The following is a 26,804-nucleotide window of genomic DNA, read 5'->3' on the forward strand; positions in this document are numbered from 1 at the left end:
GACAGAGGAACGCAAATCACGAGGATCTCAGAACTACACGCAGAGCATGTGTAGTTTAACACTGGAGTGTTTTCAAAGTTGAGAAAGAATGCAGAGCAAACATGCATTCTCCACCCAAAACGGCCAAAATCCCACTCAGCATCTCGTCTCCCCCCCCCCCCCCAAGTTTTCCACCATCATCTTCCCGCCTCCTAATTGATATTCAGTGTGATTGTGCTGCAGAATAACAGACGCCAGAGCATAAGGAAAAATTAAATGTTCAAGATGCAGCAACCAAACTCATCAGCCCAGTCAAACTGTTAGCTTTGCATCTCCAGAGACAGATATCTTCATCTGCTGAAAGATGAGGAAAGCAAGAAGAAAATTAAAGTATTTGGTACATTTCTGTCTAAGGAACTGAAATTTCTGCACAACACACAGGCATTATCATGACACAAAGCGCTTTTATCACCACTTTGCTGCAGAAAGACTTTCTGTGATTGCATCATCTGTCTCCCTATCTCGATCTTTTTAATATCCCTTAAAATGGAAAACATGCCACATTTATATTGAGGGCAAGGTTTTAGAGAGACTTTTGCCTGGCAAATGATACAATGGAGTTACAATTTGCAACCCCCGTGTATATTTCCTCTGTTCGCTCAGATGCTTCTCAGACCAAGTCATAGAATTGCCTGAGTTGAAAGGGACCTTTCAGATCATCTAGTCCAATAACCATCAACCCAACACTGACAAAAACCATCCCTAAACCGTACCAAAGAACTATGTCTGCCCATCTTTTAAATACCTCCAGGGATGGTGACTCCACAACTTCCCCGGGCAGCCTGTTCCAATGCTTAATAACATTCAGTGCAAAAATTTTTCCTAATACCCAATCAAAATCTCAGCTGGTGCAACTTGAGGTCGTTTCCTCTTGTCCCATCACCTATTCCTTGGGAGAAGAGACAGACCCCCCCTGGGGGGACTGGGGCTGCTTCATCTGACAGCAGTGAGAATGAACTTTGAATATAAAACAAAGGAAGTGCAGAATGAGTTATTGCAGAGCAAACTTTAGAATCACAGAATCATAGGATCATCTAGGTTGGCAGGGACCTTCAAGATCATCTAGTCCAACCATCAACCTCACTCTGACAAAAAAACCATCACTAAACCATGTCTCTGAGCTCTATGTCAACCCGGCTTTTGAACACCTCCAGGGATGGTGCCTCAACCACCTCCCTGGGCAGCCCATTCCAAGGCTTCATAACCTTTTCAATGTAAACATTTTTCCTAATATCCAATCTGAACCTGCCCTGGTGCAACTTGAGGCCATTTCCTCTTGTCTTATTGCCTGTGACTTGGGAGAAGAGACCAACCCCCCCTGGCTACACCCTCCTTTCAGGGAGTTGGAGAGAGCAAGAAGGTCTCCCCTCAGCCTCCTTTTCTCCAGATTGAACACCCCCAGCTCCCTCAGCCGCTCCTCACAAGACTTGGTCTCCAAGCTCTGTTGCCCTTCTCTGGACCTGCTCCAGCACCTCAATGTCTTTCTTGTAGTGAGGGGCCCAAAACTGGACACAGCCCTTGAGGTGGGGCTTCACCAGTGCCTAGTACAGGGGGACAATCACTTCTCTAGTCCTGCTGGCCACACTGCTCCTGATACAGGTGAGGATGCTGTTGGCCTTCTTGGCCACCTGGGCACACTGCCGGTTCATATTCAGGCCGGCTGTCGACCAACACCCCCAGGTCCTCTTCTGAGGTCTGGAGGACTCTGTGCTGATGGGCTAAATGACCTAGAACAACCACAGTTAATCAATGCAGACTCCCCTGTATCTGAACATGCACAATGAGAAGTCAAGCTTAGACAACTAGCCATCTCCGTCAGAGCCAGATGGTGCAGACTCCCCTATATCTGAACATGAACAACAAGAAGGCAAGCTTAGATTCTGACAACTAGCCATCTCCGTCAGAGCCAGATGTATGTCCTGACCTATCACGTTTCCACATGGGGTCAAAACGGGCAGTATGGTAGGAACTTCTCCAAGAATTCAAGGACCAAGGATGCTGTGGTGGGGTTTGGAGATGCAGATCAATTGCTACATCTCAGGAACAGAGGGTTGGTAGCCCCATTTACCTGTTTCGCACGTGTGAGCATGCTGACGCTGCACACATCTGGCAACCAGCTGCTGTACTTCAGGAGGGGGGTGAAAAATGACTGCCAGGAACCACAAATTCCTCCACCGCCCTTCCAAATCTGGCACTGGATCCAGCCAGATCCAGCACATACCGCTCACAAACGTGAGCACCCTGATGGGCTGTTTGTCAGGTTTGAGCTACAAATCAACAGGGGTGCGTGGGCCGCGGCAGAGTAGGATTTGTATCAACTTGTGGCGTGGGTTAACACTCCAGCTTGTCAACTTAGACACTGCAAGTTTTTCCTTCAGATCAGTCGATAATCACCACAAACAAACATGAAGACAACTTAAGGGATACGTAAGAACGCAGTTATTTTTCCTCAGTTTTTTGGGATAAGGCCCGGGGTCCTGGCTGGTCACTTCTACCACTCTCTGACATCAGGCATCACAGCACGTCCCAAGGGAGATGGGCTCTTACAGAGTGTGATACATGCACCCTCTGGTATTTATTGCTTGACCTTATTTATTCTTCTACCCCAGGAGATGACAATGATGAATGGTGCACTTCATGAAGCCCAGAAGAGCTCCGAAAACTTAAGGAAGCCAACACTGAAGGTCTCGAGTCCACCACAAGTTCAAGTGGTCTGACAATAAAAAAACTGGCAGTTTATCAAGCTCACAACCTCCATTTGTCCACAACAGAAGACCCATGTATCATCAGAAGCTATTGCAGCAATGTTGCTGAAGACACCAAGAGAACTGCTACTAACTGCCAGGTGAACCACACCAATAAAAAGGCAATTTGTCCCCAAAGAACAGCTGTTCTACTTACATATGGTCACCATACATTTCACAGCACAGCAGGAAACACACACCCTGGACTGCACCTGAAGCCAACAGACCTCAGGGGAAGTTTTAGGCAGCCCAGAAGTGCAACAGGAGGTCAATCACTGCATCTAACTGAAGCCACTGTAGCTGCCAGATCAAGGGTGTTTGAAAACTGTTCTAGCTGGAGGCACCTCCACCCCTACCTCATCACTATTATTAAAGATGCACATGGTCTTCTGTAAGCAACCAAGTTTGTATTTTTCTGATAAATGTTTCTTTATTTATGCAAAATATACCCTGGAAGAACCTAGAAGTTCTTACTCTAGGAAAAACGACAGACATGTTTCCTTTTTTTTCCCAGAGGAGCAATACCTTGTCCTGTTCCCACAATTCCAGAGAGGAGCATTACACACTGAGTTAGTGAAAAAGTTCTTATGCGAGTTATTTCAGAGATGGAAAGCTGACTAGGGAGCAGGAGGAGACCAGTTGTTAATAAACTTGGTTTTTAAGAATGCAACAATACATCAGTTCTAGGTGAGCCAGGGACACACACCCTCATACCCAGTGGCAGGGCTGCCATTAACCACATTATCCAACACGCAAGAAGAACCAGGCACAGCCTTTCTGTATTTCTGCCTAAAAACTGTTCTGTATCAGGCAGGACAGAAACACCCGTTCCTGCGGATGTGCCTGGAATCTGCAGGACATGCTGCAGTCAAGCTCGAAGTCATCAGCTTGCATGTATTCCCATCTGAAAAGTGCAATGATATTATTGTGCCCAGGATGAACTGGTTTTGTTTTCACAGACACTGGCCGTTTGCCCAGGAGGATCAGGAAAGAGCCACTGGGTTGGCAATTGCAGTCGGTGGCTGGACTGGGTGGTGGCCATGGCACAAAGGCTGGAACTGCCACCCCTTCAGCCCCTGGCTGCTCCTGGGGCTGAGCTCACAGGGATGCTGCCAATCACCTCCTGCTGCCCTGCAGGTGCTTTTCTGGCTAGGTAAAACCATAGATTAGTTCTTGTCCTTCTCCTTCTATATTAGTGATACATTAACTTTCAACACCCTCCCCTGTATTTTAAACATCGCTTAAAAAATGACTGTAGTCGGATTATATTATAATAGAATTTATCCCCACTTCTGTGGCACAAGTTAAACCCTTCCCAGGGAAGGAAATTTCATCCAAAGTTGAGTTTTGCTGTTCACAGGGTGGTTTTAGTTAAGCACGAAGAAAGTATGTGGGAAATGTGGTTAAAAACCTTTTAAAAGGCCCCCTCATCGTTTCCACAGTTATTAGTACAGGGGAGATATGATGTTCAGGAGATGCACGATGGAACAAAATGTGGTTTTAAACAGTACCCTTACATGATAATTTGAGCCACAAATCACCAGAGTGAACAGAAGGCACAGCACTGGTACCTCAGTCGTTTGTCTGACACGGTATTACTGTGGAAAAAACAGGATTTACCTTGTCTCCACCGCTCCACGATGGAAAACCAGGTTTGCTGGGAGGGGACTGGGTGTGTTGCCTCTTTCCTTCTCTTTTAACCGACTCGGTTAACGTTTCATACCTCCAGAGCTTCCTACCACTAAAACCAGTCAAAGTATCTTGAAGTATATAAAGAAAAATGCATGGCCCTGCCAGCAGCAGAATTAGTCAGAGGAAGATGGATTAATGGTAATTTTCAGAAGTTTTCCATATTATTTTTTTCATTATTATTATTGTAATGGAGCTGTGCAAAACTAAGTGTCATTTTTCATCAGCTTCTTCATAAAATTATTCTTTTGCCTGCAGGGTTTGGGTTTGCCCTGTATTGACCTGCCTGCAGGCAAAAAGGCTCCAGGTGCTGATTTTCAGGGCTGGATCCCACCTGAGCCTGGGACATCTCCCCCAGCAGCAGCAGCACAGAGCCACAGCTTTCTGCCACCACTCTGGACCAGTCTCCTCCATGCCTCAGGCCTGAACGTGCAGGCATCACTCAGTAAATTAGCCCTAACGAGACTACTTGTGTAAGTAAACACTGCTCACGTGACTGCTGTAGGATCAGACCTTAAGCTCTGTGGCTGTCTACATCCACACGTACACACTCAGACACACTCTCACAAGCATGTATTCAAGAGTATAACATAACAAAAAAATATCCACTTTTCCGTGTTTCTAAGTATTTATTAGTAACCAGTAAAAACACTGGTTAAACAATTAAACTACCACGATATTCACAACTATAAATTTAGAAACTTGGCATCAAGGTTATTCAGACATCTAAACCACAGAATGATATGGGGTTGGAAGGGACCTCTGGACATCATCTAGTCCAATGACCTACCAAATCAGGTCTACCTAGAGTAGGTTGCACAGGAACCTGTCTGGGTGGGTTTTGAATGTCTCCAGAGAAGGAGACTCCACCACCTCCCTGGGCAGCCTGTTCCAGGGCTCTGCCACCCTCAAAGTGAAGAAGTTCCTCCTCATATTTAGATGGAACTTCTTATGTTCAAGTTTGTGCCTGTTACCTCTTGTCCTGTCCCTGGGCACCACTGAAAAAAGAATGGCCCCATCCTCTTGACACCCACCCTTTAAGTATTTTTCAGCACCGATAAGATCCACCCTCAGCCTTCTCTTCTCCAGACTAAACAGACCCAAAGTCCCTCATAGCTCTGGCTTGGCATAAGAAGCTATCCCACTGGATGGGTCAAGCAATGAAAGATGGAAAGACAGTGTCCCAGGAACATCTGAATTTGCCTTGTATCCAAGAACAGCACCTGCAACTTGAGACAAACCACTAAAACCCAAAGGAAAAATGCCAGTTGGACCAGCAGCTTCCTGGAGGAGCAGAGGCGCTGCCCAAAGCCATGGGAACAGAACCCCCAGGTGCAGAGGGAGAGAGCAGAAAGCCCAGCACACACTTCTCCTGCCTCTGCACCATCCCCTGGTGTCTCCCTCTCAGCAGGAAGGGACAAGTGACGAGCTGACAGCTGCATCTGCATGCTTGAAAAATTATCTCAGCTCAAGTCAGGGTGACTTCTTGGCAGAGCCTTTCATGTTCTAACTTGTATTTTGTAGAGTGGGATTTTTTTTTCTTTTCTTTTTTTTTTTTCGGACTAGAGAGAGGCTATTAACTGCAAGAGTCAGCTAAACTGTCAACTACAGAAATAAATCTGCTGACTAGTATATTAAAACACATTTATCCATTCACCGCACATATCACTGGAAAAGTGCTCTACTCCCAGAGGTCAGAAATCTTTTTTTTTTTTCTTAAGATCTTCAAACATTGTAGCCAAGCCCTTTTTCTGTAAATACCCACAAACCACATTCCTCGCCTAAGTCACAACTGCAAACACTGCCTTCCAAGTGTTACAAATTTCACCTAAAACCAGACAGACTGTAGTACAATCTTGTAAAAGCAAACTTTTAAAAATTATCCATTAAAGTTACACTGCACTTTAACAATCACAATATGTACTGTATCACTGCTTTTTGCTTTAGAAGATTCTCCTGTTTCAAAGCTGAAAAAAAAAATAAAATCTGAGTATCATCTTAATTTACTTTGTGCATCTTTTGAATTTGCTTTTCTAGCTGAGCAGAGACGACCTCGTGGGTTGGTGACAGACAGACATGGGAAGACCTGGATTCCTGATGCAGCATCGCTGCACCTGAGCAAACCACGTCAGGTTAGATCCAGGCAAGAACTTTGGATCTAGACAGACACGACACAATCTACATTTCATGTATGTGCCTCCTAAATTCAGAGTCCAAGGGGGTATCTACACTCTGCCTGCAGCACACAGGTATATACCCTGGTACCTCAGGGTAAATCATAGGAACACAGAAGGGTTTGGGTTGGAAGGGACCTCAAAGATCATCCAGTTCCAACCCCCTGCCATGGGCAGGGACACCTCCCACCAGACCAGGTTGCTCCAAGCCCCATCCAGCCTGGCCTTGGGCACCTCCAGGGATAGGGCAGCCACAGCTTCTCTGGGCTTAGCTTCTCTAAGCTAAAGACAAGATGGAATAACCTGAGATGCCTTTACTCACATTAAAGACAACATGGAATAACCTGAGATGCCTTTACTCACATGGTGAGGACAAGAGTTAGGACCAAAGCTGGGTCCAAGGCTGGAGACATCTGCATGAGGGGCTGAACGTAACAGGGATTTCAACACCTCTGCTTTGGAGGGTTATGAGCTTTTTATCCAACAGTTGCTTAAAATAAAGTGCCAGACATCTGCATGAGGGGCTGAAAGTAACAGGGATTTCAACACCTCTGCTTCTGAGGGTTACAAGCTTTTATCCAACAGTTGCTTAAAATAAAGTGCTGCAAGTTACAAAAGGATTTTTCATGTAGATGTGTAACTATATTCTTAGAATCATAGAATGGTTTGGGTTATCTATATTCTTAGAATCATAGAATCATAGAATGGTTCGAGTTGGAAGGGACCTTAAAGATCATCTAGTTCCAACCCCCTGCCATGGGCAGGGACACCTCCCACCAGACCAGGTTGCTCCAAGCCCCATCCAGCCTGGCCTTGAACCCCTCCAGGGATGGGGCAGCCACAACTTCCCTGGGCAACCTCTTCCAGTGTCTCACCATCCTCATAGTAAGAAATTTCTTCCTGAGATCTAATCTGAATCTTTTTTCTTCCAATTTAAAACAGTTTCCCCTTGTCCTATCACTGCACTTCCTGGCAACGAGTCCTTCTCCAGCTCTTCTACAGGCACCCTTCAGGTATTGAAAGGCCTCTATAAGGTCTCCCCGGAGCCTTCTCTTCTCCAGGCTGAACAATCCCAGCTCCCTCAGCCTGTCTTCATAGGAGAGGTGCTCCATCCCTCTGATCATCTTCGTGGCCCTCCCCTGCACCTGTTCCACCTCTTCTTTAAGGCTGAGCACCAGCTAAATCTCCAACTTCCTAAGAATGTGGTACAAACACCAGGCAAAAAGGTTGCCACCCGAAATTTAACAGCCACAGGCAGGTTTTGTGTGGGAATGGTCACCCCAGTGTGGACTGAGACATGCTCCCTGTTCTTTAAGGCTGAGCACCAGCTAAATCTCCAACTTCCTAAGAATGTGGTATAAACACCAGGCAAAAAGGTTGCCACCCAAAATGTAACAGCCACAGGCAGGTTTTCTGTGGGACTGGTCACCCCAGTGTGGACTGAGACATGCTCTGAGCACACCTACCAAACTGGGACCTCCTTGAGGGCACAGCTGCCTCTTTGCCTGCTTCCAGCACTGTAGTAAGACGTGGGTCAGACCAGGATAACTCCGGATCACGCAGTTAACCGGGGAATTTCAGGGAGGTAACTTTTCAAGATAAAGTGCTTGCTGAGAATGATTATACCTGGGACTGTAATTAAAACAGACGCCCTAGTTCAAAGGTCTCCTTGGTTAGTAAAGCCAACTAAAATGACTGCCTCTCCCTCTGCACCTCTTTGTGAGTCCCTCGTTTGTAAACTGGGGGTAAGAATGCACAGCTTTCTTTGTGTGGACAAAACAGGCTGTACAAAAGCAGAGCTATACAAAGGCAATCTCATTTTCGACAAATATCTCATGCTAAATGTGACTTTAAAAAAAAGCAGCTCAATTTAATTCCAATAGAGCATCTATTTTTGTCCCTGGATCTAAATATGAGGCAGACAGCTTGCCACTGCCACTTTATATTCCTCCCCCCAAAAAAATTCGTTCAGCTTGGATCAAATCCCATTTCCCTTAAATGTATAAATCCCCGTATCATCTGCAGAACTCGACTATCACAGAGAGTGCTTCCATACCAAAAGCTGTAAAATATGTTGTAAAGCCACAGCAACGATGTGCTTGTGTAACAACTGAACTGTAACCGATGCTGACTGGGAAGCAAGTTCATGAACTTGAGCTGCGATATCTCCAGCGCGCTGCGGTGCTCAGACTCCCGTTTTAGCGGGTCAGGAATTTCAACAGATGTAGTACCACGGCAGCCCAGCTGAAAAAACTTCTGCTCAACGGCTCAATCTAGAGGCTTTGGCTAATACCAGCCTTTACCAACCCACCTGCCTTCCCTATTATTCCCTTCCCCCCAAAATGCAATTTTATACCGCTATTTCTAGATCTTTATTTTTACCAGTATGTATGGAAAAGCCTAAGACAAGCCTGGAGACAGTGAACACTGGCACACCCAACACACTTCTTCCACCAACAAGTGCCATATGAAGTGGCAAGTTTTTAACCCACCAGCAAAACGTAGCAGACATTGGAATGGGCTGCCCAGGGAGGTGGTTGAGGCACCATCCCTGGAGGTGTTCAAAAGAGGGGTTGATGTAGTGCTGGGAGGTATGGTTTAGTGATGGTGATGCTCCTTGTTTGTTGTGTGGGTGTCTATTTTTGTCAAAGTTAGGCTGACGGTTGGATAAGATGATCTTTAAGGTCCCTTCCAACCTAGAAGATTCTGTGATTCTGTTTACTGCACAGCCTTCTTATCTAACAAGAAGAAAGGTTTATTAGGCTTTAAGAGTGTTAGGTGTGTTCCCTCTCTTGAATAAGCAGCCAAGCCCAGCCACACAGGTAGCTTTTAATGACAGATGCTGTATGGAATTTCCCAGAAACAAAGATGTCCTGGGCTCCGTGGAATGAAGGTGACCCTAAGAGAAGGCTGTTGGACTCTACAATGGAAAAGTCTCTTACTGAAAGGGACCAAACATATTTATGTAGCACAAGGACAGGGCATGGAAAGTGCAACATTAAAATAAGGCAGGCATGCAGTTAGTTATTTTCAAGTTATTTTCAAGAGTCCAAATCAGATGCAGGTCTTTAAGGAGGATCCAAGCTAACAAGAACTCCACAATGTGAAAATACCTTTAGGTCAATGAAAACATGTTGATCAGTCCTCGCTTTCTTTTCTTGAAACCTCCAAAAAACAAATAAATTTAATCCCACCCTTAATTCCCCAGGTAACCTGCATGATCCAGCCATTACAGAAAACCCTTTCTAATGGCACCAAAATGCAACAGCCATTACAGATCATATTTGTTAACAAGCTGTCACTGGGGAGCTCTCAAAATAATTATCACTGTTTGTCTTGAGTTAATTTAAATTTCTGCAAGTGTGTTATACAACTACATGTAGTGGTGACAAGATGTCTGAAGCGTAGCAGTTTATTTGCTTCCTTTTGCATGTTTGATGCTGGCATTAAAATCATTCTCCCCACTTTTTCCTCTAGCATTTTTACGGATATTTATTGTTTCTTAGGCAACTGAACATAGCTAATATAAAAACATGAAGGGAATTTTTATTGGTTTTTTTTTCTCCTAGGACACTTAAATCTATCTAAAATGCTGTAAGCAAGCATTTATAACACCCCAATCTGAGAGAGGGAGGAGGAAGAAAAGCAAAAAGGGAAACAACCCAAAGTCTGACATTCCCTGGGATGGAAGTTGCTTTACCTGGCACAGAAACAACTACACCACAGGCAGTAACAGTTCAAACTTCTTCTCTCCACAGATCTGAAATGTAGTAAGGTTCAATAATCTTGCAGCTAAATCCTCCTACTGATTCTGCCTTGTACCACAAAACATTAAGAAAACACATCAATCTGGTTTAAGAAATAAAGAGTATCATTGGTATTATTTTGACACATTTTTTGGTCTTCCTTTAACCCTTTCACTGGAATAGTTTTCGCTTATCTACATATAACAACCCCTGGATGTTTTTACACTCAGCACTGCACTATATAACTAAAGCTAAAAATAGGGAACCTAAAATACTTCTGAGTAGCTCAGTTTTTCTACACAAGAGCAGCTTTCAAACACACGCAGTGTAGACTCCCGGTCAAATTCTGCTTAGTTTCATTCGAATATTCACTTTTAAAAATTCCCTATTAGAAAGGACAGTTGGAGTATGGAACGTGGCCAAAACCATCAACAGATGTACTGTGAATTAATTCAGGAACAGTAAAAAGGGCGGGATACATGGGCAGAACCTCTGTGCTAACTTGACTATTGAAATTAAAATAATGAGAAATAAATTGATCTCTATTTTTTTTGATTTTACGGCTCCAAGGCATTTCCGGCACATATGTTCTACCCCTAGCCTTTAATAGTTTTTCACTTCATTAAGGTTTCCAGTTGGTAGGGAGCTCACATCTTGACATCTCTCTGAACCTGAACCAGATCTATTGTTAATATGAAGTGGTTCCCCCCCTATTTTGCAGTTCTTTAATGAAACATAAGATTATTTTAAGTCCATAATCTTCTCAGCAGGATTATGGACTAGTAGGGCTGACCCTAATATTGCTCATCTGAGCAGTGATCTGGCAGATGCACTGAGAAAACAAAGGCTAAACGTATACCTGTCTGGAGGATCTTGCAGCAAGACATAATAGAGACTTTATAAGTAGCCACTTCAATCCTGTTTTATTTGACAATGCTAACCAGATGTCTTCTGGAAAACAAATCAAGTGTTTCAATCACTGCTGCTTAAATACATTCCTTGAATTTGGCCAACAAAGCTAAACAGAAGCTACAGTCAGCCAAATCCAGCTCTTCTGAAGATGAGATAATAAATGAATCATCACAGACACACAACGAGCCCTATATTATGTACATAGCTTGAATCAACACAATTACCCTGGGGGGGGGGGAGAAAGGCACAAAGTATAGGCAGTTGTGCATATATTCTCAGCAGCTGTAGTCTAAAAAGGAGTATGAACATCAACTATTTACTGGTTTTACCACTATTTTCAGGTACACCTTCTTCAGATAGTCACTGGGAAGGACAGCTGCCTGTCTCCTAAAAGCCCAAGATCATTTCAGTCTGGCTGTGTTTGCCCTTAAACATTAACACGGTTATTTTGTCCCTTCCCTTTACGCCTCTTTTCCCCAACTCATGATGGACAAGTGACAACATCCAAAAGTGGGGCTCGTTCTTCTCCCTCTTTTTATTTCTTTTTAAATCAAAAGCACTCTACACTGCTAATTGCTGGAACTGGAAGAAAACTTCCCCTTGGAAATCAGGCCATGTATGTCCTTCTCCGGCCACCATCATTCCAACTGACTTCTATCCACGTTTGAGGGAAAATATAGGATAGTATGAAAAATGCAGAAGCAAAGAGAGTTCAGGGGCATGACGAAAATTTTTCTGTTCCTTCACTTCATCAATAATTTGCAAAATTATTCAAAGCCAGTGCATTCCAGATTACTTTAAGCTTTTCTTTTAGGACACTGGACCAGCACCTGTGAACATACCGCTGACCTCTCCAGAAGGCAGATGGGGACACTTTAGACGTGCTCCAAGCAGTTAAGCAAAGCAACACTACAACAGTGCTGTGTCTCCTCACCATCTTCATGCTTCATGCCTTATTGCTTGTCGTTTTTAGATTAGTTAGCAAAATGAGGATTAGTCTTAATTTGTTAGCAAAACAAGGATTAGTCTCAATTTACTCTTTTTATCCAAATATCTGCACCATTGCTATGTACTAATGCTGTTTTATCGGTGCTGCTGGCTGAAGACCACTAAATTTATGGACTTCTTCAGACAATAGTCGGTTTGGGTTGGAAGGGACCTCAAAGATCATCCAGTTCCAACCCCCTGCCATGGGCAGGGACACCTCCCACCAGACCAGGTTGCTCCAAGCCCCATCCAGCCTGGCCTTGAACCCCTCCAGGGATGGGGCAGCCACAGCTTCTCTAAGCTAAAGACAACATGGAATAACCTGAGATGCCTTTACTCACATGGTGAGGACAAGAGTTAGGACCAAAGCTGGGTCCAAGGCTGGAGACATCTGCATGAGGGGCTGAACGTAACAGGGATTTCAACACCTCTGCTTTGGAGGGTTATGAGCTTTTTATCCAACAGTTGCTTAAAATAAAGTGCTGCAAGTTACAAAAGGATTTTTCATGTAGATGTGTATCTATATTCTTAGAATCATAGAATCATAGAATGGTTCGAGTTGGAAGGGACCTTAAAGATCATCTAGTTCCAACCCCCTGCCATGGGCAGGGACACCTCCCACCAGACCAGGTTGCTCCAAGCCCCATCCAGCCTGGCCTTGAACCCCTCCAGGGATGGGGCAGCCACAACTTCCCTGGGCAACCTCTTCCAGTGTCTCACCATCCTCATAGTAAGAAATTTCTTCCTGAGATCTAATCTGAATCTTTTTTCTTCCAATTTAAAACCGTTTCCCCTTGTCCTATCACTGCACTTCCTGGCAACGAGTCCTTCTCCAGCTCTTCTATAGGCACCCTTCAGGTATTGAAAGGCCTCTATAAGGTCTCCCCGGAGCCTTCTCTTCTCCAGGCTGAACAATCCCAGCTCCCTCAGCCTGTCTTCATAGGAGAGGTGCTCCATCCCTCTGATCATCTTCATGGCCCTCCGCTGCACCTGTTCCACCTGTTCTTTAAGGCTGAGCACCAGCTAAATCTCCAACTTCCTAAGAATGTGGTATAAACACCAGGCAAAAAGGTTGCCACCCAAAATGTAACAGCCACAGGCAGGTTTTCTGTGGGACTGGTCACCCCAGTGTGGACTGAGACATGCTCTGAGCACACCTACCAAACTGGGACCTCCTTGAGGGCACAGCTGCCTCTTTGCCTGCTTCCAGCACTGTAGTAAGACGTGGGTCAGACCAGGATAACTCCTGACCACGCAGTTAACCGGGGAATTTCAGGGAGGTAACTTTTCAAGATAAAGTGCTTGCTGAGAATGATTATACCTGGGACTGTAATTAAAACAGACGCCCTAGTTCAAAGGTCTCCTTGGTTAGTAAAGCCAACTAAAATGACTGCCTCTCCCTCTGCACCTCTTTGTGAGTCCCTCGTTTGTAAACTGGGGGTAAGAATGCACAGCTTTCTTTGTGTGGACAAAACAGGCTGTACAAAAGCAGAGCTATACAAAGGCAATCTCATTTTCGACAAATATCTCATGCTAAATGTGACTTTAAAAAAAAGCAGCTCAATTTAATTCCAATAGAGCATCTATTTTTGTCCCTGGATCTAAATATGAGGCAGACAGCTTGCCACTGCCACTTTATATTCCTCCCCCCAAAAAAATTCGTTCAGCTTGGATCAAATCCCATTTCCCTTAAATGTATAAATCCCCGTATCATCTGCAGAACTCGACTATCACAGAGAGTGCTTCCATACCAAAAGCTGTAAAATATGTTGTAAAGCCACAGCAACGATGTGCTTGTGTAACAACTGAACTGTAACCGATGCTGACTGGGAAGCAAGTTCATGAACTTGAGCTGCGATATCTCCAGCGCGCTGCGGTGCTCAGACTCCCGTTTTAGCGGGTCAGGAATTTCAACAGATGTAGTACCACGGCAGCCCAGCTGAAAAAACTTCTGCTCAACGGCTCAATCTAGAGGCTTTGGCTAATACCAGCCTTTACCAACCCACCTGCCTTCCCTATTATTCCCTTCCCCCCAAAATGCAATTTTATACCGCTATTTCTAGATCTTTATTTTTACCAGTATGTATGGAAAAGCCTAAGACAAGCCTGGAGACAGTGAACGCTGGCACACCCAACACACTTCTTCCACCAACAAGTGCCATATGAAGTGGCAAGTTTTTAACCCACCAGCAAAACGTAGCAGACATTGGAATGGGCTGCCCAGGGAGGTGGTTGAGGCACCATCCCTGGAGGTGTTCAAAAGAGGGGTTGATGTAGTGCTGGGAGGTATGGTTTAGTGATGGTGATGCTCCTTGTTTGTTGTGTGGGTGTCTATTTTTGTCAAAGTTAGGCTGACGGTTGGATAAGATGATCTTTAAGGTCCCTTCCAACCTAGAAGATTCTGTGATTCTGTTTACTGCACAGCCTTCTTATCTAACAAGAAGAAAGGTTTATTAGGCTTTAAGAGTGTTAGGTGTGTTCCCTCTCTTGAATAAGCAGCCAAGCCCAGCCACACAGGTAGCTTTTAATGACAGATGCTGTATGGAATTTCCCAGAAACAAAGATGTCCTGGGCTCCGTGGAATGAAGGTGACCCTAAGAGAAGGCTGTTGGACTCTACAATGGAAAAGTCTCTTACTGAAAGGGACCAAACATATTTATGTAGCACAAGGACAGGGCATGGAAAGTGCAACATTAAAATAAGGCAGGCATGCAGTTAGTTATTTTCAAGTTATTTTCAAGAGTCCAAATCAGATGCAGGTCTTTAAGGAGGATCCAAGCTAACAAGAACTCCACAATGTGAAAATACCTTTAGGTCAATGCAAACATGTTGATCATTCCTCCCTTTCTTTTCTTGAAACCTCCAAAAAACAAATAAATTTAATCCCACCCTTAATTCCCCAGGTAACCTGCATGATCCAGCCATTACAGAAAACCCTTTCTAATGGCACCAAAATGCAACAGCCATTACAGATCATATTTGTTAACAAGCTGTCACTGGGGAGCTCTCAAAATAATTATCACTGTTTGTCTTGAGTTAATTTAAATTTCTGCAAGTGTGTTATACAACTACATGTAGTGGTGACAAGATGTCTGAAGCGTAGCAGTTTATTTGCTTCCTTTTGCATGTTTGATGCTGGCATTAAAATCATTCTCCCCACTTTTTCCTCTAGCATTTTTACGGATATTTATTGTTTCTTAGGCAACTGAACATAGCTAATATAAAAATATGAAGGGAATTTTTATTGTTTTTTTCTCCTAGGACACTTAAATCTATCTCATGAAGGGAATTTTTATTGGTTTTTTTTTCTCCTAGGACACTTAAATCTATCTAAAACGCTGTAAGCAAGCATTTATAACACTCCAATCTGAGAGAGGGAGGAGGAAGAAAAGCAAAAAGGGAAACAACCCAAAGTCTGACATTCCCTGGGATGGAAGTTGCTTTACCTGGCACAGAAACAACTACACCACAGGCAGTAACAGTTCAAACTTCTTCCCTCCACAGATCTGAAATGTAGTAAGGTTCAATAATCTTGCAGCTAAATCCTCCTACTGATTCTGCCTTGTACCACAAAACATTAAGAAAACACATCAATCTGGTTTAAGAAATAAAGAGTATCATTGGTATTATTTTGACACATTTTTTGGTCTTCCTTTAACCCTTTCACTGGAATAGTTTTCGCTTATCTACATATAACAACCCCTGGATGTTTTTACACTCAGCACTGCACTATATAACTAAAGCTAAAAATAGGGAACCTAAAATACTTCTGAGTAGCTCAGTTTTTCTACACAAGAGCAGCTTTCAAACACACGCAGTGTAGACTCCCGGTCAAATTCTGCTTAGTTTCATTCGAATATTCACTTTTAAAAATTCCCTATTAGAAAGGACAGTTGGAGTATGGAACGTGGCCAAAACCATCAACAGATGTACTGTGAATTAATTCAGGAACAGTAAAAAGGGCGGGATACATGGGCAGAACCTCTGTGCTAACTTGACTATTGAAATTAAAATAATGAGAAATAAATTGATCTCTATTTTTTTTGATTTTACGGCTCCAAGGCATTTCCGGCACATATGTTCTACCCCTAGCCTTTAATGGTTTTTCACTTCATTAAGGTTTCCAGTTGGTAGGGAGCTCACATCTTGACATCTCTCTGAACCTGAACCAGATCTATTGTTAATATGAAGTGGTTCCCCCCCTATTTTGCAGTTCTTTAATGAAACATAAGATTATTTTAAGTCCATAATCTTCTCAGCAGGATTATGGACTAGTAGGGCTGACCCTAATATTGCTCATCTGAGCAGTGATCTGGCAGATGCACTGAGAAAACAAAGGCTAAACGTATACCTGTCTGGAGGGTCTTGCAGCAAGACATAATAGAGGCTTTATAAGTAACTACTTAAATCCTGTTTTATTTGACAATGCTAACCAGATGTCTTCTGGAAAACAAATCAAGTGTTTCAATCACTGCTGCTTAAATACATTCCTTGAATTTGGCCAACAAAGCTAAACAGAAGCTACAGTCAGCCAAATCCAGCTCTTCTGAAGATGAGATAATAAATGAATCATCACAGACACACAACGAGCCCTATATTATGTACATAGCTTGAATCAACACAATTACCCTGGGGGGGGGGGAGAAAGGCACAAAGTATAGGCAGTTGTGCATATATTCTCAGCAGCTGTAGTCTAAAAAGGAGTATGAACATCAACTATTTACTGGTTTTACCACTATTTTCAGGTACACCTTCTTCAGATAGTCACTGGGAAGGACAGCTGCCTGTCTCCTAAAAGCCCAAGATCATTTCAGTCTGGCTGTGTTTGCCCTTAAACACTAACACGGTTATTTTGTCCCTTCCCTTTACGCCTCTTTTCCCCAACTCATGATGGACAAGTGACAACATCCAAAAGTGGGGCTCGTTCTTCTCCCTCTTTTTATTTCTTTTTAAATCAAAAGCACTCTACACTGCTAATTGCTGGAACTGGAAGAAAACTTCCCCTTGGAAATCAGGCCATGTATGTCCTTCTCCGGCCACCATCATTCCAACTGACTTCTATCCACATTTGAGGGAAAATACAGGATAGTTCAAAAAATGCAGAATCAAAGAGAGTTCAGGGGCATGATGAAAAATTTTCCTGTTCCTTCACTTCATCAATAATTTGCAAAATTATTCGAAGCCAGTACATTCCAGATTACTTTAGGCTTTTCTTTTAGGACACTGGACCAGCACCTGTGAACATACTGCTAACCTCTCCAGAAGGCAGACGGGGACACTTTAGATGTGCTCCAAGCAGTTAAGCAAAGCAACACTACGTTTGAGGGAAAATATAGGATAGTATGAAAAATGCAGAAGCAAAGAGAGTTCAGGGGCATGACGAAAATTTTTCTGTTCCTTCACTTCATCAATAATTTGCAAAATTATTCAAAGCCAGTGCATTCCAGATTACTTTAAGCTTTTCTTTTAGGACACTGGACCAGCACCTGTGAACATACCGCTGACCTCTCCAGAAGGCAGATGGGGACACTTTAGACGTGCTCCAAGCAGTTAAGCAAAGCAACACTACAACAGTGCTGTGTCTCCTCACCATCTTCATGCTTCATGCCTTATTGCTTGTCGTTTTTAGATTAGTTAGCAAAATGAGGATTAGTCTTAATTTGTTAGCAAAACAAGGATTAGTCTCAATTTACTCTTTTTATCCAAATATCTGCACCATTGCTATGTACTAATGCTGTTTTATCGGTGCTGCTGGCTGAAGACCACTAAATTTATGGACTTCTTCAGACAATAGTCATTTGAACACCACCACACCGCAGAGCAACAAGCCAGACCTGCCAATGCCCCATGTCAGGGACAGGGTTTTGTGGTGCTGCCCTTTAGACTCTGGTGGAACACCCACTCAGCCTCTTGGCTTCATAGACCAAAAAAGCTGTAGGAAACACTGCAGCACGTGGCACTTGTCCCTTCAGCACAGGTAATGGTCTGCCTTATGAAAAATGAACCAAAATGAACCAGAATTCATAGTTCTGCTACTGTCCAGCCACTCGGTAGACATTGGTAACGTGAGACTCAACAACTCCAAAGCAGTTCTTCAGCCTTGGAGCAGAGCACACAGTGCAAGGGCTACCCTTGATTGATTTGAGGATCCTGACGCCATGAAGAGCCACAGCTCTTCCTCCCCACCCATCATCTTCATCACCCATTTTCACAACTCCCTTGGAGGAAACAGTGGAGAACAGGGCCAACACAACACTTCTTAAGGGTCAATATTGTTTCCACCCGAATGTGTGTATGCTGGAAAACACCCTTCTTAAGGTGAGTCCCTTGGAGGAAAACAGGGGAGAACAGGGCCAACACAACATTTCTTAAGGGTCAATATTGTTTCCACCCAAATAGCTGTATGCTGGAAAACACCCTTCTTAAGGTGACCATGAAAACATGAGGAAGAGGCCAGTTGAGACAGGCTCTCAGGAAAGGCCAGTTAGAGCAGCTTGGCCCCAAAGGAAAGGAAACAGATGCCTTGGATGGCACATCTGACATCCAATGTGTGGCCCATCTGCTCCACCAGGCAGTCCAAGGTCCTTTCTGCTTCCCCAAAGAAAGGGAGAGCCTGTTGTATCCAGAGCAAACAACACATCAAAACTAATGGGATCTACAACCACAACCAAAGAACTGCATTTGTAAACATTTAAGTTTGTAAACTTAAGTTTGTAAACTTTTAAACATTTAAGTCACATTACAATGGTGCCACGATTCTGAAAGAGCAGCTGAATCTGCTCTTCCGTTCTAGCCACCAGATTAAGCCAACCAAGAGCTTCCTTTTAAAATGCAGTAACACAGCCTGGGTTAAACATCTTCAAGCCACTGATTTTAATCAATGACAACTTTAGATTTTAAAAAAAGTTACATAAAGCCACTTCAGTTCCCCAGAACAGCTATACTGTGCATCACAAGCTTTCCAGGAACTTCATTTTCTAATTAGGATTATTGGAAATCATTGGTTTTTTAAAACTTCAGGTGGCACCTAAGCTTTACCTCAGTTATGAACAAACTCGAATTTTTTTTAAAACTTTAGGTGGCACCTAAGCCACTTCAGGAGGCACTAAGCTTTACCTCAGTTATGAACAAACTCGAATGCAAGTTTTCACCATATATACTTCAAAGTAGCTTCGTAAAGGAAAAGCACAATATTTTCCCTTGATTTCAACAGGGTAAAAGTCTGGTTGACAGGTACAAAAATCTAAAAAATCTCCCCATACAACATCTACTATTCTCATGCTGCATCCACTTCCACAGTGCGATAAGCAGTGGACATTTCAAGATATAAAGTAAAATAATCAACTGCACAAAAAAATAAGGAAAAGTCTCCCCCTCCTCCAAACACAACACGGGTTCATGTAAGGGTCTGTAGAGTGTGTAGAGGTCACCATGCAGAGTACTCAATATCTCTCAAGACAGGTTAGATATCATATATTTTTATAGCTCTATCCTTAACTTTTTATTCTTAAACCAATTTAAGAATAATCAGCGATAATAGCTCTTCTGCTCCTTAAGTGGTGCTTTAAAGTTTATTCTAGACAACAGAAAGGTTTCTATCTATTCCACCAGGCTTTTTGGCAAGACCCATGAGGTCAAAAATTTGCTGAGCTGTTGAAATTGTACCAGAATAAATAGGTTTGACCTTGCATTATCTTAAAAGCAAGCTGGGATTTTATCTGGTTAGTATTAGATGGCTGAAAACACCTCGACAGAAAGTAATACCTTGCTTGAATTCTTTGGAAAGATTTTACACATTCACTATCTCTACAGGTGGTTTAAAATGACTGTTGTATTCTATGTGTGAATTGCTATTTGTTCCTTAAGTTTTATACTTAGTTTTCTCATTCACTGGGGTGGCAATTAATGCAATAACAAATTAATAGTCTGCAATCAAGTTGCTATGTGCCAGCAATGTCAGATCTCATAACCTAAACAAGAACAGGACTGGAAAACTTTCAAACAGGTATGTTTGAATGACTGGAACTACAGCTATTAATTTAGCCCTCAGGACCACGTTATCAGGTTAGATGGGACCACCAGAGGCTCTCTCTTCCTTTCCAACCTCCTCGAAAGGTAAAATCAAATAAATACCAATGATTTCTGAGTGGTGTTTCTGTCATCTGTTCTAAATAACCTCCAATAATTTCATAGCCCCAAAATTTGTTTTAGCCTTTGGGTATCCCTACTGCAAGGAAGTTTCCCTCATTATCAAACCTACGTATTTCTCCCCTTCCATACACATTCATTACTTCATCTCCAACTTACTACAACAAAACTAAATTTTCTTCTGTTCTACTCCTTTCCAGTTTGTATAAATGCATTCTGGAGAACATGGGGATTCATCACTAAAGAGTGTGGTGCACTGTGATTTAACATTGTCTGCTCCCACCACCCAGGCAGCACATCAGGTCACACACATAGCCGTTCTGCTGCCTCACACTTCAATCAAACTAATGCATTTGGTTGAAAAAGGATGTCAAAATGCAAGTTTCACCATGAGGCCAAGAAATGCAGAATTAAAGTTCCCATGACAGCCCATCGGTGCTTCTCATGTGACTATTCTTCCTCAAGGTCTTCTATGTTACAATCACACAGTGCTACACAATTTACTACCCACTAAAGCAGCAGGTGGAAAAGCAGTTCAGGAATTATCACAATTACAACACAGTGCTAGACAATTTACTACCCACTAAAGCAGCAGGTGGAAAAGCAGTTCAGGAATTATCACAATTACACGACAATTTCTACAGCACTTTTACATTGAATGACGCTCGGCTCCGGCTGCACAACTTTGAACTCAATCCCCCAAATGGTACCAAAGGCACCAGCATCTTCCTGATTTCACAGTGCTGGCTGAAGCAGCAGCAGAGTAAAACTGATAAAACTTTAGTCAGTGCCTCTCTTACTACTCGGAACCCCTAAAGGCAATAATGAAAAGACTGAAAATTATGTTAAATTCATGCTGTAGCTACTCAGGAGAGCTATAGGTCATAGCAAGGAGTTATTTTAGAACTGCTCTTAGGGAATAAACATGGCCTAGGAAAAGAGCTTGCAGCTAAATATATAAAGAAATAAAATAAAAGCAGAGTTTTGTTAACATGTATGTCAACAATTTGAGTCTGGTGAAGGCATTTCTTCTCTCTCTCTCAGTTATTACCCTGAAAACATGGAACTGAAGTCCAGTTCATTAACAAGGAGTCCTACATTGTGTACACAAGCCAATTTAACAGAAATAGCTAATTGGTAAGTTGCTGTTCTAGAGAAAAATCCCAGCAGAAATAACTTCAGATATGCAAGTTGGGGGAAGCAGCATGTAACAGAATAATGCTTACTAGTTTCACACAAATATGTTAGAGACAATTTTTTTTAATAGATGAAGCTGCAGTAGATACAATCCTGGTAAAACACAGGAGAATCAGAGCAACGTTTTAGCCTGTGCAGTTTTCTTTGATAATAGCCCCAAACAGAAAACAGAAAAATAGAAGAATGAGTCGTTAAAGTTTACAAAAAGCTAACCACAAGCAGTATTCTTTATAATCTAAAGCAGGCAAATATTTTCCTTTTGTAAAGAACTGGTAAGTGATCCTGCAAGGGAACAGTAAACATTTCAAGGCTAAAAGGTTGCAAAAATGCATCAATCCAGTAATAAATATAGAGGACACACAGGCTATCTGCTGAGCCATGCGTGAGCTAATAACACTGGCTGTCAAGATTCCCCTATTAAATGATAACAAAAGGCACTTAGTAAGAGATGGTGAAAATCAATTAACTGGAGAAAAGGCATGAGAAATAAAACATGGCAGCCAAACACTTCTCTATTCAGACGTACAAAATGAAGTTTTCTGCAGAAACGTCGTGTTAAACAAGCAGAATTCACAATGTTCTTTCAAATTGGGTTAACTCTGCAAGGTATCAAGTACCTGCAGTTCCTGCTGGAACAAAAAAGGACCTGAAATGAGTCGGCTCTCTGCAGGATAACCCTCTTTGTTGAACAGCCAATGTAAAGAAAAATCGAGGTTAACCATTTCCAGAACATGGATGTTAAGCTGTAATTTTACACTTTACTTCTGGCCCAGGGACAGATGTTCTGCAGTCCTCCCCGCTGGCTGCCTGCCCCTGTCCTCATGGCTGCACTAACACAACACAACGCCTCCCAGGCCAGACTGTAGGTGTACACCCCCAATTAAGTTGCTAAGGGTCAAAATTAGTCCTTAAAACCACGCTGCACCCTTCTGCAAGAAAGAACTTAACACTAATGAAAGAGCCCTTGTGACTACCCTGTTCCCCTTGTCCCTTTCTCTGCCCTCGACGCCTTTTCCGCCTTCTCACAAGTAGCCACATCCCTGGAAATGACACTGTACAACAACAACAAAAAAAATCACCAAATGGAACACCTCTGATGTGGCTCTTACACTAAGTATAAATGGAATAATTCATGTCTCACTGAAATAGAAGGTACCACTTTGGAAACACTCCAAAGACTAAATGGAAATGGCCAAAAGACACCAGGTTTTTGCCTTTTCCATTCCAGAGTGCTCTGCCATGTAAGAGGTTTCCTTCTCTCCTGACAGCAAAAGTGTTTGTGCCCTATCCCTAACATTTGAGTGTGTAAATCCCACCAATGTTCCTGACGTGCTGCAGGCAGGAAAACAAGTAAGATTCTTCCAAAGCTTGCAATTTCAGGCTGGATATTAGGAAAAATTTTTTCACTGAAAGGGTTATCAGGCATTGGAATGGGCTGCCCAGGGAGGTGGTTGAGGCACCATCCCTGGAGGGGTTCAAAAGACGGGTTGATGAAGTGCTGGGAGGTATGGTTTAGTGATGATGCTCCTTGTTTGTTGTGTGGGTGTCTATTTTTGTCAGTTAGGTTGACGGTTGGACAAGATGATCTTTAAGGTCCCTTCCAACCTAGAAGATTCTGTGATTTGGCCATGTTTGCAAAAACTGTGGTGGAAACTACTGTCCCTGTAGGTGTTTGCAGAAACTGTGGTGGAAACTACTGTCCCTGTAGGACACATCTGTGCCAGCAGCAGCATCTTACCTCTCAGTACTGACTTGAGGTTCAGCTTGGCTTGTCGGTGCAGGTCCTCCACACAAGGTGGTCTCGAGGAAGGCAGGAACACATTCTCCTGCTGGTGCCACGGAGCAGTGTAGTGCACGGTCCATCTACTCTCTTCATCTAGGTTGGAAACGGCTGCAGAAAGAGACAATAATAAGGAAATTAAATGCTACTGTAGATAGTTATATCATGAAACCCTGCACCTAAGTTTGTTGTGCATCATCTTAAAACAAAAAAAAAGCGTTTGCCACCATAGTCCCATCAAAACTCTCTAGAACCTCACTTTTATGACAGTTAAAAGCCCTCTTCTCATTTCTAGTCTACATTTATTCTCCTGTGTTCTGTAGGAAACACCTTTGCCTCTTCCCATATTTAGAATCATAGAATGGTTTGGGTTGGAAAGGACCTCAAAGATCATCTAGTTCCAACCCCCCTGCCATGGGCAGGGACACCTCTCACTAGAGCAGGTTGCTCAAGGCCCCATCCAGCCTGGCCTTGAACACTTCCAGGGATGGGGCAGCCACAGCTTCTCTGGGCAACCTCTTCCAGTGTCTCACCACCCTCAGAGTAAAAAATTTCTTCCTGAGATCTAATCTGAATCTTTTTTCTTCCAATTTAAAACCGTTTCCCCTTGTCCTATCATTACACTTCCTGGCAAAGAGTCCCTCCCCAGCTCTTCTATAGGCACCCTTCAGATATTGAAAGGCCACTATATATTTATATTTGCTATTGTATTTACTCTTAACATGCAGGACTTTTTTCCCCCCTCTCTAACTCCCAAATGAGATGAGTTTCCCAGTCCCCTGATCCCACCAGGTGCAGTGTGTTGCAGGATAGTTTCCTCTTGCTCAAGGGTGATCCTGGGAATACGACAGCCGCCATGAGAGATTACGACGGGTTCATTTGCATCAGGAAATAACCTCCTCTGACCTCACGCTCGCTCAAACCAGGAACAAAAATTCCAAGGAAGCCAACAAATGAGCTACTTGCCATAGCTCATAGAGTGGAAAACAGATTTGGAGAACAGCAACTCCCTGGGTCAATACTGCTCAAAGCACAACAGCACTGGAGAGGGATTGCTCTGGTCACCTCTTCGCGGCCAACACAGGCATGAAAATAAAATAGTGACACTGCTCAAAGTTCCCTACAGCCAGCCTAGTAACGAAGCAGCCAAAGCATGTATTGCCAAGATTTGTTTATCACAGATGTTTCCCAAGAGACAGCCGTTACCTTTTGTTTGAAGTTTATCATCAATAAAAACTTCTACAGTTGAACAGCCCTATCCCTCCACCCTGTAATAACAGGAAGAGGGCAGTTGGGGGTCACATTTTATGATCTCCCCAGGCACCCTTTCGCCTTCAACCAGCACATCCTTGCTTCCAGCTCTGCAAAACAGAAGGAGCCCCTGCATCCACGCTGCCTCCAAGGCACCTGCCTGGCTGCTGGCTCCCCATCTCCTCTCACACCCCGGGCACCGGGCCCTGCAGCATCCCCTGGTGAAGTTCAGCCGGTGCCTCCACAGCAGCAGAGGAGAAGCTACCAAGCTTCTGTGTAAGCTGAGAAGCTCCTGTCATCTGAAAAATGACTCTTTCCCTACCACCACCCAGATCATTTCAGATGGAAATAATTGGTACTCGTTAAAGGAAATAAGCTACGCCTTCTGCTTCAAACCCCATAATGCTTAATGCCTGTTTTGCCCTAAAAGGGCTTGGGGTGGGAGGGTGGTTCTCAACTGCCTTTCCTCAGTTTTTTTAGATTAGTATCAGACCTCAAAAAAGGTTTTTGACAACTTTTGATTGGTCTATTCATCCTCTGAGATGGCTTGGTCCTGCCATCCCCCCTCTCTCACGGACATATTGGCTGTAACAAGGCAGATCCACGCTCAGTCTGTGCCCGCTTTGCCCGTCCTTGCTGACTAGAGGTCAAACCTAAATCACAACAAACTGACAAGTCACCACCACCTACCTGGTTACAGCATCAATCATCCCAATTATTACAGAAGCAGTGCTAGGTATAGTCAATGACCTGCCCGAAAAGCATCCCCCGCCAGCCCCTGGGCTGAGCAGGGGGTGGGGAGGGGATTAAAGCTGGGGGAGGAAGAGGAGGAGGCAAACACCAGCCGAAAAACCCACCATCCCCACAGTCCAGCCATACCAAAATTAAAGTTTACTGCTCGCCAGAGCAATGGTCACCAAAACCAGTCGACAGAAGTGCTGCGGATATACACAAACTACTATCTCTAGTGCAACTTGTCTATTTTCATTAATTAAATGGAGACTCACGATTTTAAAAGCCACGATGAAACTAGAGCATCTTTAAAAACCCCAACTCAGCTCAGAACAAGCCTTATAGATACAAGCCCATAGCTGGACCAGCGCTCAGCAGCTACACAAGCAGAGATGGATGGATGGATGTCTGAAGGAGGCCAGGAGGATGCCCTGACACAGCAGGACACCTGTGCAGGTGACACCGGCACATTCAGCCTTGTCACTGAGCCACTCCTGTCACACCGAGAAGTCTGGGTCCTTCAAAACAACCGACCACGAAGTTTGGGTCCTTCAAAACAACCGACCACGACAAAGGACTTCAAAAGCAACGCAGTACCCCAAAGCAGAGGTCCTGAAGTACCTCATAAGGCTGATTCCGCACAGGACAAAACATTCAACGGAGAAGAGAACGGAATAAACTTAAAAAGAGGTGCCAGGAAAGCAGGAACCAACCCGAAGGGAATCACACTTTCCTGCAGGACTCGGCTGCCTCCTGAAAGGACGGGGAACACGCACAACTACTTACTCTTCCTCTTGAAAAGTTTCATGAGAGATTTAAGCTTTGTGTTGATGAAAACCACCATTTTCGAGGTGCTGAACCGCAATCCTGGAGTTTAAATCCCACAAAAAGGAGGAGCAGCAGAAAGGGGACTGTTCTCCAGAACAAGCCCGATCAAACTCTACACACCAAATTTCTCTTCTCCGGGCTTCTCCCCTCCACCTTTCTTTTCCTGAAGCCACAACTTTGAATCCGCCTAGATTTTCCTGATGCTCAAAACCATTTCCAATTCTGTACCCTGAATTTCTCCTCCTCACATGTAACCTTGTGGGCTGAAAAAGAGCCAGCGCCAACACGCAAAGCAGGAGGAGGAGGAAGAAAAAAAATAATTAAAAAAAAAAGTTAATTGTTATTCACAGGACCATAAAAAAAATTCGGCTTTCTTGCTACATTTACTACTCAGTTCTTCTTCTCGTCCTTCCCTCCGCTCTCCAAGTTGGGGTTCTCCCAAAAGACCCGACTTTGCCGGTGATTTTCTCCCCTTCCCATGGCACCAGCCGGCTCTGCCGCCGGAGCACAGGGAGGGAGATGCCGGTACCTTCCCCCCCCTCCGCCCCCAGCCCGCCCTTTGCACCTCCCTCCCCGG

General features: G+C 43.7%; 1 protein-coding gene across 1 annotated transcript in view; it reads right to left on the bottom strand.

Moving 5' to 3' along the window:
- Positions 1 to 26,804, bottom strand: part of NHSL1 (NHS like 1) — a 211,873-nt gene that overhangs the window by 40,035 nt on the left and 145,034 nt on the right. The window contains exon 2 of the mRNA XM_014939547.1: positions 23,375 to 23,527. Coding sequence (XP_014795033.1) covers positions 23,375 to 23,527 — 153 coding nt within the window. The remainder of the gene's footprint in view (positions 1 to 23,374; positions 23,528 to 26,804) is intronic.

Source organism: Calidris pugnax, unplaced genomic scaffold (assembly GCF_001431845.1).
Source record: "Calidris pugnax isolate Ruff unplaced genomic scaffold, ASM143184v1 scaffold57, whole genome shotgun sequence".
Classification (NCBI taxonomy): domain Eukaryota; kingdom Metazoa; phylum Chordata; class Aves; order Charadriiformes; family Scolopacidae; genus Calidris; species Calidris pugnax.